The sequence below is a fragment of the Leptopilina heterotoma genome, unplaced genomic scaffold (genome assembly GCF_015476425.1).
Source record: "Leptopilina heterotoma isolate Lh14 unplaced genomic scaffold, ASM1547642v1 Lhet_174, whole genome shotgun sequence".
Classification (NCBI taxonomy): Eukaryota; Metazoa; Arthropoda; class Insecta; order Hymenoptera; family Figitidae; genus Leptopilina; species Leptopilina heterotoma.
Window position 1 is genome coordinate 10035 of NW_025110890.1, and position 12949 is coordinate 22983.

Below are 12949 nucleotides of genomic sequence, written 5' to 3' on the forward strand. Positions count from 1 at the left end.
ATTTAACAATTCTATTTATTTGAAAATTACCAGAGTTCTAGAAGAGACTGAGCCCTACACAATCCTAAAAAATAGAGAATTTTATTTTAATTTTTTAGTAGTAGCAGGTCCACCCGTACGCCATCAGACAATCAAAATTTGGTAAAAACGAAAATAAAAATGTATTTCTTCCAAATTTAACAATTCTATTCATCTGAAAATTACCAGAGTTCTAGTAGGGACTGAGCCCTACACAATCCTAAAAAATAGAAAATTTTATTTTATTTTTTAAGTAGTAGCAGGTTCACCCGTACCCGAATTATAATTTGATTCGATTTTGGATTATAAAATGTATAATCCATTGTAAATACCAGAAATAATTCTAAAAGATTAAAAGGTTGTAAATAGCTTATAAAGGGTATTAATAAGATTATATTCAGTATGATCTTATTTTCTAAATTCCTAATTGTATAATCTATTTTTCTCCGTGCAAAGCTCATTGAATGGTGGTCACTAATAAGCGACTTTCCTTCTTGGTGATTTATTCTGAAGTTAAATAATTTATCGTTTTTGATAATTATTAATCGAGCGTCGGTAAAGTAGCGTAAAGTTTTACCGTACGGCGCGATTATTTGAATTTCATAACTTAAAAATTCGTTACTGCATTTGTATTTAAAATTAAAATTATAATAATACATAGACGTGTAATTAAAATGATATTTTAATTTACAACACAATATACAAAAATATAATATGAAAAAATATTTTTTAATTAAAAAGTAAACAAAAAATTATTTCTTTTTATAATTGATAAAGGTTGTGGAGGGGGAAGGAAAAATGAAAATGATGGCTTAAAGTCGCGCTAGAGCGCGTATACCCCACGTGACTGAGAGTAGAATTCGCGGCGTCCATCGAAAATCTAAATCCGTCCCGAGAGCCAAGAAGAAGAAGAAGAAGAAGAAGAGACGCGTCGTCGATGGCTCCTTGAGCCTCGAAGGAGTTTTTCGAAACGATAGTCAATAATCGTCTCCAGATTGAATCGGATTCATTTAAAAACTGTCAATAAAAATTGTTCAGTTTCTTAAAATCGGCTAGTGAGTTATTTTTTTTTTTTTAAACAAAAAGTTTTTAATTTAGTGCTAGAGGAGAAGATTATCATCATAAAATTTTGTTCATTTATAAAAATATGATTCGTGTCGACGAAACAGACCCGGTTGGTGGTAAGTTTTATTTTCTTTTCGAGGGGAAGGGGGAATTTTTTTTTCTTCCATTGAGGCGCGACACAGAAACGCCTCTTCCGTGTCTTTGGCAATAAGTGCCCATGACCCGTGAGCTTCTTTTTTTTTTGGATCTGTCAAACAGTGAAAAAGTACTAAATTCTGATTTAATTTTTAAAAAAGAAAGAAATATTTTTATGAGAAATTTAGTATCTATTTTAAAATAAGTGCGTTTTTAGGTCGACTTTCTGGAAAAATAGAAAATTTTTTTTTTTTCAATTTTGTAAGAGAATTTTTTTACTTTTATTTTTTAATAATGAAATTTATTTTTCGAGGATAAGATTTTTGATGATTGTTTGATATTAACAAACAAATGAATTTACAGTGGCAGATAAATTTTGATTTTTACCTTTAATTGCAATAATTAAATAAATTATAACAATTAAGTAAATTTATAATTTTGAAAATTCTTATAATATTTTGTAATATCTTATAATATCTTATCATATAATATCATGTAATATCACATAATTATGTTTAATAATTATAGTAATTAAATACAGAATTAAATAAACAATAATTTTCCTGTTAATTAAAATTACAACTATATACTTAAATACAAAATCACGTTAAATTGAATAATAGACAAAAAAAAATGGTTTTTAAAATAAAAGGGGAAATTTCACTCAACAGAGAAAATTATATGAGACATAAATTTTCAAATTTTTGACACAAATTATTTTCAGAGATCGAGCCAAGTTTTCCATACAGAGCAGTGACTGTAAGAAAAGGAGTTCAATTTAATGATTTCTACGATATTCAATCGGAAATTGGCAGGTGAACAATAAACAATAATTTATTACCAAAAAAAAAAAAAAGAATGTTAGAAATATTTTTTGTTAATTCATTACAATTCTTGAATGAAATGTTAAAATGAAAGCGAGAGGAAAAAAATTCAAGGTCGCTAAATGTATTGCATTTGTCAATCAATTTTAATTAATTGTATGATGCTCCATATTTGGCACGTTCATACACAATATACGAGACTAAAATGAATATTTGAAGCTTGTTGCAAACGCAAAGTGACGACAGGAAGCTGCGCAAAATTCTCCACGCATACCTTTCAAAACCATCTGCGTCTAGATATGTATAATTTATATATATAGATATAGATACAGATATTTGAAAAAAAAATAATAACAAAACGATACCTCGTGCGCGTGTTTCTTTTATAATAAATGACAGAGAGAAAATGCGAATTTAAATTTTAAAATGGCAAAATTTCGATTTTTAATCATTTGATGATTTTTTACGTGGGCGTTAGGAAAATAATTTTCTAATGTTTAATTTAAAATATTTTATGGTTTTTCTTCGAAATTCCACATCTTGAAATATTGTCGATTAAAAGCGGAGACGAAAATTTAAATTTTCATAAATTACAATTTTAATGAGGAATTTGAAAATTATGTCACTTTTAAGTTTTGCTTTTTATTAATTTCACTTGTTTACTTTTTAATTTGTTTTACTTTAAATGATATTTACATTTAATCGCAGTTTTGCTTTTAATTCTTCATACAGTTGAACCTGTTGGAATGCAACTCTATTTTAAAAATTTATTTTATTTAATTTATCATTAATTTATTATTAATTTATTATTAGTTTATTATTTTCACTTAGTTTAAGAATATTTTAAAAATATTACGAAATTAAATTAAAAAAAATTTTTTTAAGGATTGTTTACAGTAATAAAATTCAAAAAAATCGAGTTCCATTCCGACAGATTTCAGTGTAGATTCAAATTGGTTTTATTTTTAATTAGCGTTATATTCTAATTTATTTTCAGTCTCTTTTTTTAGTTTAGCTTTAAATATAGTTTTGCTTTTAATTCATTTTATACTTTTAGTTATTTTACTTTTCACTATAGTTTTGCTTCTATTTTATTCACACATTAAATCAATTTTACATTCAAGTAGTTTTACTTTTAATTACTATTAATTATATGTTAACTTTCAAAAGAGTTTTACTACTAAAAAAATCAAAATGGAGCCTTCAAAATGGCGGCCAAAAAATTTTTTAAAGTTTACGAATTTGGATAAAAATTATATGTTGAATATTTTAATTAGTTAAGCTTTTAATTACGATTACTTATAATTAATTTTGCTTTTATTTTTAAATAGTTTTTTGTTTTTGCTTTCTAAGTTAAAAAATTATATTCAAAAAATTGAAACTAAGGAAGGAAATTCCAAACGTATGTTCCATTTACCCGAATTGCATTTTAGCAAGATGCACGCATGAGTCATGGAGTCTCTTTTAGATCCTTAGTGGGTCAAATCTTTGTATGACCCACCATCAGATTTTCTGTCCGTGGTCGTGGTTTATAATATAATTCCTCCAAATTTCAATTTTCAATCTCAAGAGATTTTTTCAATTCTTATGTTCCAAGACAATTTTTTTCTAAAATACAAAAAAAAAATTTTACTTTATTTTTCAAGTATAACATAAAAAAAATGTCTCCCTGGATTTTTTCTTCAGAAAATTGAACTTTTTCGTCTTAAGGTGAAATAATTGGAGAAGAAATTATTAACAATTTATTTCAATATTCATTTTTTTTTATTTATATTTTTATTATTTACCACTTTCATTATTCTAAAAAATTAATTAATTAATTCCTTTTCCTACTTTCTGCAAGGAAGTATGTATTTTTATATTTAAAAAGAAAAAATAAATGTTATAAATATAGAAGAAATTAAAAAAAAGTTAGGAACACAATAATTAAAAATTAACACTCTATTATCTTTATAATTTGCTGTAAAAAAATTGAACATAATTTATTGAGTAACAAAAGTTTAGAAACTTTTTGGCCACATGTCAAAGTTTCAAAATTAATTTTTTTTTTTCGAAAAAGAATTCTTCGGACAACCTTTTTTTTAATTTCATTTTATGTATATATATAAATTATGTCTGTCAAATAAGAAAATTAACGAAAATAAATTTAATAAAACTAATTTTAATTAATTCTTTACTTTTAAGTGAAACAAAAAAACCAAAACAAAATTTACTAAAAATTTTAGAAAATACAATTTTTTAGTAAAGATTTTTTTAATTTCAAAAGATCTTAATTTTTATAAATAAATATATATGAATTATTATTTAAAATTTTCAAATATTTTAAACTAAAACCACAAATATTTTAAATATTGATTTTTAATTTTCAAAACAGTTGTATATGTGTGTTTTTTTTTGGAGAGAAAAAAGAAATAATATTTATAAAAACGAGTAATTCTTGACAGTAAAATATATTTTACGATGAAAACGATTTTTTACGAGCTTAATAAAATAAGATTCTTAACCGAAATTAAAACTACAAACGATTTTTTTTTCATTTTTTTCTTCTATCTCTCTCTTTCTCTATTTTTTTAGTTTTTTTATGGAGTTTAAAAATATTTGTCTAGAATTTTTAGTTTTGATTCCAAAATAAAATGCGTGTATTTATAATAAATTCCAAAAATGAGTTGAGTAAATGAGAGATGTAAAGAAGAAGGAAAGAAAAAAAAAAGAGAGAGAGAGAGAGAGAGGAAAATGTTTGGTTAATCAAGGTCTTTGGGGATCTATAAATAATGTGTTTCTGTTTTGTTGATAGGGGTGAGGTTAATAGGAAGGGAAGGGAGTGGGGGAAAGAAAGGGGAAAATGTCGTTTTACGCGTCGGGTTAACGAGAAAGACGACGTCGAGCTAATCGTACGCCACTGATGCGTCGCTATGTTCTTGACATGCGAGAAGGTGAGAGGGGTGGGGGGAAGAGTCAAATAAACACAATCCGCGAATCAACTCCTGGTCAATAATTTTTTTTCTATCTAATTCATCTTTAGTTAAAGATTTTGTCAATGTTTTGGGGAAAAAAAAATGTTCATTATTTCCAAGAGGGGCCGTTCAAAAAATACGTAACGCTATTTTTCGGAAATTTGGACCCCCCCTCCCCCCATGTAACGCAATGTTGTATAAATTAGCGCCATTTTTTCTGCTGACCGTAACAAATAGCTTGACCCCCCCTCCCCCCAAAAAGCGTTACGTATTGTTTGAACGGCCCCAGAACAAGAAAATTAGTTGAAAATTTAAAAAAAAATAGAAAAATTGTTGCAATGTTGCGTTAAGATTGCTGGAAGCTTGCGCTAGGCAAAGCTAGGCAAAGCTTTCGGGTTAAGTTTGCTTATCTTGAATTATGTAATTAAAATTATTTATCAATATTAAACTAAATACTTTTTGTTAATTGTAATTTTTCAACTAAAAACTAATTTTATAATATTAATATCTTGAAATTAATTACCAAAATAAAACAATGTCAATTAAAAAAAAACTATCCGTTTAAAAATAGCTTTTTTTTATTAAAAAAAAATTTTTTTTCGCCTAAATTCCTGAAATGTGTCATATAGATTTTTTTTGGCTAAATGACAATAATCAAACCGCAATCAAATTTAAATATTCATGCGCCAACCCAAGTAGGAAGTTGTTTGTATATTATTTTCTCTGTTCTCATTTTAAAATGATTCATTTTACATCGTGAATTTTGTCATTATAATGTCAGAAAAATTTTGAAGAACATAAATGACATTTTACACCTTTATTTTATTTTCTAATTCGTAAAATGATTTCGGTGTGGAATTTTTAACATTCAAAATGGCGGATCCAATATGGCGGACATTATTTTAAATTGGTCAAATTTTGTTTGCAATTGCGTTACGTTTTACGTTTTATGTTTATTTTTTCATTTGGCTTACGGTTAATGTATTTTAATACGCGTAATGTTTACGTTACGCGTTAAACGTATTACAAATTAAGTCTTACGGTTTATGTCTCAAGTTCTACGTAAAATTACGTCTTAAGTTTTATGTTTTTTTTTACAGATTATGCCTTTAATCTTACAGTTTACGGATTAATTATTACGGTTGATGCCTTAAGTCTTACGGTTGACGTGATAAAGTTTACGGATTATGCCTTAAGTCTTACGGTTTGCGTAATAAATCTTACGGATTGTGCCTTAAGCCTTACGGTTTACGTAACAAATCTCACGGATTATACTAAAATCTTACGGTTTTCGTATTAACTTTTACGGTGTGTACCTTAATTTTTACGGTTTACGTAATAAATCTAACGGATTATGCCTTAAGTCTTACGGTTTGCGCAATAAATCTTGCGGATTATGCCTTAAGCCTTACGATTTACGTAAGAGATCTTACGGATTATGCATAAAATCTTACTCTTTACGGATTAAGTCTTACGGTTTACGGATTAAATCCTACGGTTTACGGATCAAGTCTTAAGGATTAAGGCCCAACTTTTACGGATTCTGAATAGAGTCTCACGATTTAAGTGATAAGTCCCATACCTCGTTTTCTGGTAAAAAGCAAAAAAAAAATTCCTTAAATTCTTTTGCAGAGGAAAATTTGGCACAGTCTATCGATGCAAAGAAAAGAAAAGTGAATTGGCTTTGGCCGCCAAGGTGGTGAATACCACGAGGAAGGAAGATAAGCGTGCTGTGGAACGTGAGGTCGAAATCATGAGAAGGTTACAGCATCCACGTCTGATTCAGCTCTACGATGCCATCGACACTGGAAAACAAATATACGTCATCTTAGAACTGTAAATAATTATTCTTTACCTTTTTTTTTTTCTTTTTTTCTACTATTATATATTATACATTTTTGTCAACTTGTTTTTTTTCCAGCATTCAGGGTGGAGAACTATTTGAGAGAGTTATCGATGACGATTTTTTATTGACAGAACGAAGCTGTGCAGTTTTCATGCGTCAAATTTGCGAGGGAATTGAATTTATTCATGGACAGCATATTTTACATCTTGATATGAAAGTAAAAATGAAAAAAAAATGACGAATTGTTACGATCTTTATTTTCTGAAATTTTTGAAAATTAATTTTTTTTCATTTTTCAGCCTGAAAATATTCTTTGTCTAACAAAAGAGGGTAATCGAATAAAGATCATTGACTTTGGATTAGCGAGGGAATATGATCCAAAGAAAAAATTGCAAGTTTTGTTTGGAACGCCGGAATTTGTTGCGCCAGAAGTTGTGAATTTTGATCAAATTGGCTTTGGCACTGACATGTGGAGCATTGGTGTCATCTGCTACGTATTGTAAGTTGAAAAATAAAAAAAGAAGAAGAAAAATTACATTAAACGGAGTGTTCCATTTGCCAGAGGGAATGAAAATAGATTTTTCCCCTCTCTCTCTCACTCTTTCTTTATCTCTCTAGTTTCTTTCTCACACTATACGGGAGGGGAATTAAATGAAGTGGAAAATTGTACAAATCGACTTAAAGCGATTAAAGATTGCTGCATGAGATACACGACTGCTAAATGCCGTTCATATTTCAATTCTTCGTGTTTGAATTCAGTCGAAATAAATTTATTTCGAAATCGAAGGAATTTTTCTGCAAAAGTTTATAGATTTGTATTTTTAGTTTTCTGTTCAAGACAAATCAAATTTTATTTTTTGATACTCTTGACTCTTGATTTCTGCTCCGTTAGGCACATTTTTTGAAATACTCTTTATTTCCTTCTTTACTTAATACCTCTCTTCCCTTGAACTTAAGGGAAGAGATTCTCCACTCCTCCAATTATTGACCCCAAAATAAATTTTATTCAGTCGATAAATTAAATGAACTTCTTTAATTCTTTTAGATTATCGGGTCTCTCTCCATTCATGGGCGACACTGACATCGAAACAATGGCAAACGTGACAATTGCAAAATACGATTTCGACGACGAAGCCTTCTCTGGAATTTCGGAAGACGCCAAGGACTTTATAAGATGCCTCCTCGTCAAGGATATCTCGTAAGTATTTGAAAAAGAAAACCCTTCTCTATCAACAAAAAGAAATACCATTTTGCTGCTCGTTCGTCTTTGTTTCCAACATCTGCTAACAAAGCTTTTTCCCTCCCTCAAAAAAAAAAAAAAAAAAAATTCACAATCATTTTTCTCCTCCCCAACAAAAATCCATTTCTCACTCGATGATCGTGTACCAAATCGCTCGCGGGTCACAAAAATGTATCACGAACCATCGACGAGCGATCATCAAAAATGAAATAACAAAAAAAAAAAAAAAAAAACCCCGGAAGAAATTACGAATCCGAAAAGAAAATCTCGAATCTTTCAGAAAGAGGGTGAGCGCGTCCCAGTGTCGTCAGCATCGATGGCTAGCAAGGAAAACGATAAAATCATCAGTGTCAATGAAAAATGGACCGGATGTGAGAATAAAACCAAAATCAAATGGAATTGGTAAAGAGGAATTGGATGTCACCAAGGATAATTTACGAATGTTTGTGGAAAGATGGCGTGAGCATCCAAACAGTCCGTACACCATTGAGGTTCAAACGTTAATTGAAGTTGCCGCCAATCTCAATGAGAAGAAAAATAGTAATAATAATAATAATAATTTCGAGTCGATTTCCCTATGTTGTCACACACCCTCATCATGCGAGAGTATTTCTAGTTCAATTTCCGAATCGACGACCAATTCAACACGTGATCACAGTTCTGGATCACTTCTTGCAATTCCAAATTTTGGTCTCTCTCTCGAGAGACGTGCCTCGGAGGGTGCTAGGGCACGTGACGCAGCCGCTCAAATTCTCCTCGCTGAGGAAATTATCAAACTCTCCGAACATCTTCGCTTAATCGCCATGGCACCGTCCGACACAACGCTGAAGACGAACGAGAAATTGAAGACCGTTGATGAGAGGGAGAGAAAAAGTGGAGAAGATGAGAAGATAAGAGGTCGGTTTGACGTAAGGAGTAAGGAAAATGTTGGGAACAATAAGGAAGAGGCGAAAATTAATGGGGAAGGAGTGGGGAAATGTGGAACAGTCGGTAAAAAAGAGGGAGGAGTGAGGAGGAATGGGGAACGAGGGAATTCCGGGAATGGGGAGAGAAAAGAGGACAAAAACGAAGAGGTGGGGAAATGTAGGGAAGAGAAGAAAAAAGAAGGAGATAAAGAGAAGATAAACAGTGGGAAAGGAGGAAAGAATTATTGGGCAGTGAACAAAAGTGGGGAAGGAGTAAATAAAGACGAGGACGTGAGGAAAATTAGGGAAAAAGTACAGACAAATGGAGGAGTGACGAGAAAACAGGAAGAGGTCGGAAAGAATAGTGAGGAAGCGAAGAAAAATGGAGGAGTGAAGAAAAAAGAGGAGGAAGTGAAGAAAATTGGGGAAGAAGTGGCAAAAAATACAGAAGGGAAAAACAAAAGTGAGGAGGACTTGAAGAAAAATGGGGAAGGAGTGAAGAAAGATGGGGAAGGAGTGAAGAAAGATGGGGAAGGAGCAAAGAAAAATGGGGAAGGTGCAAATAAGAATGAAGAAGGAGTAAAGAAAAATGGGGAAGGAGCAAAGAAGAATGAAGAAGGAGTAAAGAAAAATGGGGAAGGAGCAAAGAAAAATGGGGAAGAAATCCAAAAAATCGTGGAAGTGAATAATAAAGAGGAAGGAGTAAAGAAAAAGGGGGAAGGAACCCAAAAAATCATAGAAGTGAATAAAAAAGAGGAAGCAGTAAAGAAAATTGGGGAAGAAGCGAAGAAAAAGCAGCAAGAGGTCAAGAAAAATTGGGAAGGACTAAAGAAAGCTGAAGAAGAATCAAAAACACATGGGGAAGGAGCAAAGGAAAATGGTGAAGGAACAAAGAAGACTTTTGAAGACCTGAAGAAAAATACCAGAGTATCGAAAAATGAAAAAATAATCCCAAAATCCTTCGAGGGAGTAAAGAAACAAGCTGAAATGAACCCCACAACTAAATCAGAACCCCTAACAAAAAATTTGAATACAATAAAAGACATAAAGAATGAAGAAAATTCCCCAACAAATCAACTAAATTCCGAACTGAAGAAAAAGACCAAAACCGATTTTCTTCTTGCAGACAAACCAAAAGACGACACAAAATCTAAAAATCCATCTGACAATGAAACAAACGAAATATCAATGAAACTATCGAATCTAGCGCAACAGAGGAAATTAAACGGAACCGCCTTCAATGGGAATCGATTTGAAAAATTTGCCGACAGTGGTTCGGGTAATTTTACATTGAAAAGAACGAATAAATTTAATACAGTTGTGTTTAATGATAGTTTTGCGACAAAATTAACTGATAAGTTTAGTGTAAAGGGATTTGACGATGATGAATCAATAGACGATGGTAAGAGAATTATTGAGAGGGAAATTGATTTAACTCCACCGTGGCGTAAATCGAGACCAAAGAGAAGATTCAGTGAATCATGTCGTGATGTGCCACGAATAACAAATTTACAGGATATTCACAAGACATTGAATTTAAATGAGCCAAAGAGCACCAAAGATTTGTTACTGCAATTATTGACTGAATGGGATGAGGCAAGACCTAGTGGAACTGGTCGAAAGTCGAGTGTCGATTTATGGCGTGACGATGAATCGATTGCACGACGTTCCATAAACTCGCTGGCCGAGTATTTTCAATCGGAGCAAAAGAAAAATGCAACAACGTTCGATTCAACATCATCGATACAACGTTGAAGGAATTGTTTCATTTTTGTATTTTTGGCTTTTGACAAAGTCATTTGTTGGAAACAGGTGATAATGAGTGAGAATCGATCTTTGAAAGAGAGTAGAAAATCGATCATGAACAAGGTGGATAATTTTTCTAGTCCGAGTCGTTTAATTTTTTCCTCATGTTTCGTTGCTGAATTTCGGTAATGCCCACGGAGTACATAATTTTTTCTAGGACCTTAATATTTTGAAATATTCAGGAAATATTACGTGCCCTGTGGGTATTAAACATTCCATCTTATTCTTTCCTATATTTCCCACTTTTAAATTTCCTTCTTCTTCATTTTGAGCCGAATTCCACTTTTGAAAAGCGACTGACATTGAGAAACAAAGATGAATACAATTGTATTAATTTTTTCTTTAAATGAATCAATCGCCATTAAATTTCGATTTTGTAAAAGAAGAAAGAACTACAAGACGAATTTAAGATTGAATTGACCTATATCATTATTAAACTCCGTAACAATAAATAAATACAGTTATAAAAATAATTCATATCTAGTCTGTGAGAAAAGAAGAATGATGATTTTTATTAAGGAGAATGATATTATTGACTTACACATTTTTTTTGTAAAAGAAAATTATTATATTGTTGTACGTTGATATTAATTTATTTCTAATGTTTAATATACCTGAAACTAAAATAAATTGTTTTAATTATATTTTGATTTTTGTGTTATCTCTAAATTATTCCACTTTCAGTCTAACATCAAACAATTTTTAACCCAAACGTTAATTTTTTATATTTACTTTTTTTTTATTAGAAAAAGGCCACGAGCAGACGAACTATCGGAACATCGATGGCTGCAATCGTCTTTGGAAAGTCCAATTTCCAAAGTTCGTCTTAAGCGTTACGTGATCAAGAAACGATGGGTGAAGGCTGTCAATACAATTTTAGCTCTTAAACGAATGGGAGCTCACATAGACTTAAATTTAATTTAAACTTTTAAGAACATTACTATATAGAAAATTTCATTAACAATATTCAATATAAGGAAATTTTTTAATTTAAGCACTAATAATAAAAGAAAGAAGATCGATTGATCATAATCATGAAATATGAGACTCGAGAGACATCTAGAAAACTAAATTACTTAAAAATAGATATTTGGAAAATTTCTTCAGCATTATTACTCTCGATTTCTTGTTTTTCATAATAAGTATTATTTATCTTAGATTTTATTTGTTAATAATCGAATAATTTAATGTGTTTTACAAATATACATTTCAATAGTTCTTAGGTTTTATGCTAATACGCAAAAAATATTTATACCCGACTTTTTGACGTTGTCAGGGGTTTTAAAATCATTTAACAGATCTAAAGTTCGGAATAAAAATATTTAAAAAAATTTTATGATTTCTTTGTACGAACTATTTATATTTTAATCTAATTGTCACATGATTAGCACTGCACTAATTTGGGACTGAATTCTTTTTACAAATTCTTGTTTGTTTAAATTAGATGTTAATTGTTTAATTGATCATTTTCGATCAATTTTATATTATACACAAATTTTTATTCAAAAAAAATTGTATTATTTATCTCTTTGCAATTGTTTTGTATAATTATTATTTAAATAAAAATTAAATTAAAAATGAAATTTTAATTACAAATTCAAATATGTGGAGTTTATACTAAAAAATAGATTATTTTAAAAAAAGTTATGACAATATTTTTAATTTTATATCAACTACACGAACATAGAAAAAAATGCATAAAAGAGAAAAATGGAGATAACATTTTTTAAATAAAGCAGAAAACATTGGAATTTTATTATCAAATTTTAATTTACGAAATTAAAAATTTTATTTTACATCAACCAATAGAACGTAGGAACAGAACGTTTTATATGAATATTGAAATAAATTTTATGTTCAAAAAGCAATTTAGAAGAAAATAGTTCAAATATAAACAAAACAATTCGGGGTAAGACCATTATGCGATGAAGCCGCTCCGTAGAGTGACTGAGCGAGCCTGGTCACCGGCTTTATATCATCGTCCGGCGGGTGCGTGGTGGGGAGCGTTCGCAGGAACGGCGCATGAGAAAATTTCGCCCTGACACGTAATAATATTTTAATTTCGCAAATATGTTATTATTTATAGTCGTTTTGCGTTATTAATTTTCGCATACTAACCAGCAGAAAAAAATATAATTTATTATTTAAATTATTCC

The 12949-nt window shown here is 30.1% G+C and overlaps 1 protein-coding gene and 1 long non-coding RNA gene across 3 annotated transcripts; one reads left to right on the top strand and one right to left on the bottom strand.

Annotated features, from left to right (window-relative positions):
* The first annotated feature begins 863 nt into the window (after window positions 1-863).
* On the top strand, window positions 864-11658 carry LOC122499729 (probable serine/threonine-protein kinase pXi). 2 transcript variants are annotated; one of them, XR_006301371.1, is made up of 8 exons: window positions 864-1199; window positions 1943-2033; window positions 6629-6832; window positions 6918-7059; window positions 7142-7341; window positions 7888-8040; window positions 8363-10799; window positions 11540-11658. XR_006301371.1 is itself a non-coding variant. In XM_043608208.1 (7 exons), exons 1-7 carry the CDS (start codon window positions 1166-1168, stop codon window positions 10740-10742), a joined length of 3204 nt encoding a protein of 1067 aa, XP_043464143.1. In that variant the 5' UTR covers window positions 864-1165; the 3' UTR covers window positions 10743-11328. The 2 variants fall into 2 exon arrangements, 1 of the variants encoding a protein (XP_043464143.1); XM_043608208.1 differs by lacking the exon at window positions 11540-11658 and having other exon boundaries at window positions 8363-11328.
* Window positions 6670-11664, bottom strand: LOC122499732. The gene is made up of 3 exons (XR_006301372.1): window positions 11526-11664; window positions 11335-11413; window positions 6670-6801 (listed from the first exon to the last, which is right to left on the bottom strand). It is a non-coding gene; the product is annotated as an uncharacterized LOC122499732 (long non-coding RNA).
* Window positions 11665-12949: the final 1285 nt, after the last annotated feature.

Bases quoted from the DNA above. Each gene is read 5' to 3' on its own strand.
- LOC122499729 (XM_043608208.1), top strand. From the start codon at position 1,166: ATGATTCGTGTCGACGAAACAGACCCGGTTGGTG. The intron at 7,060-7,141 runs GTAAAAATGAAA...TTCATTTTTCAG, and splicing joins TTTTACATCTTGATATGAAA to CCTGAAAATATTCTTTGTCT. The intron at 8,041-8,362 runs GTAAGTATTTGA...CGAATCTTTCAG, and splicing joins CTCCTCGTCAAGGATATCTC to AAAGAGGGTGAGCGCGTCCC.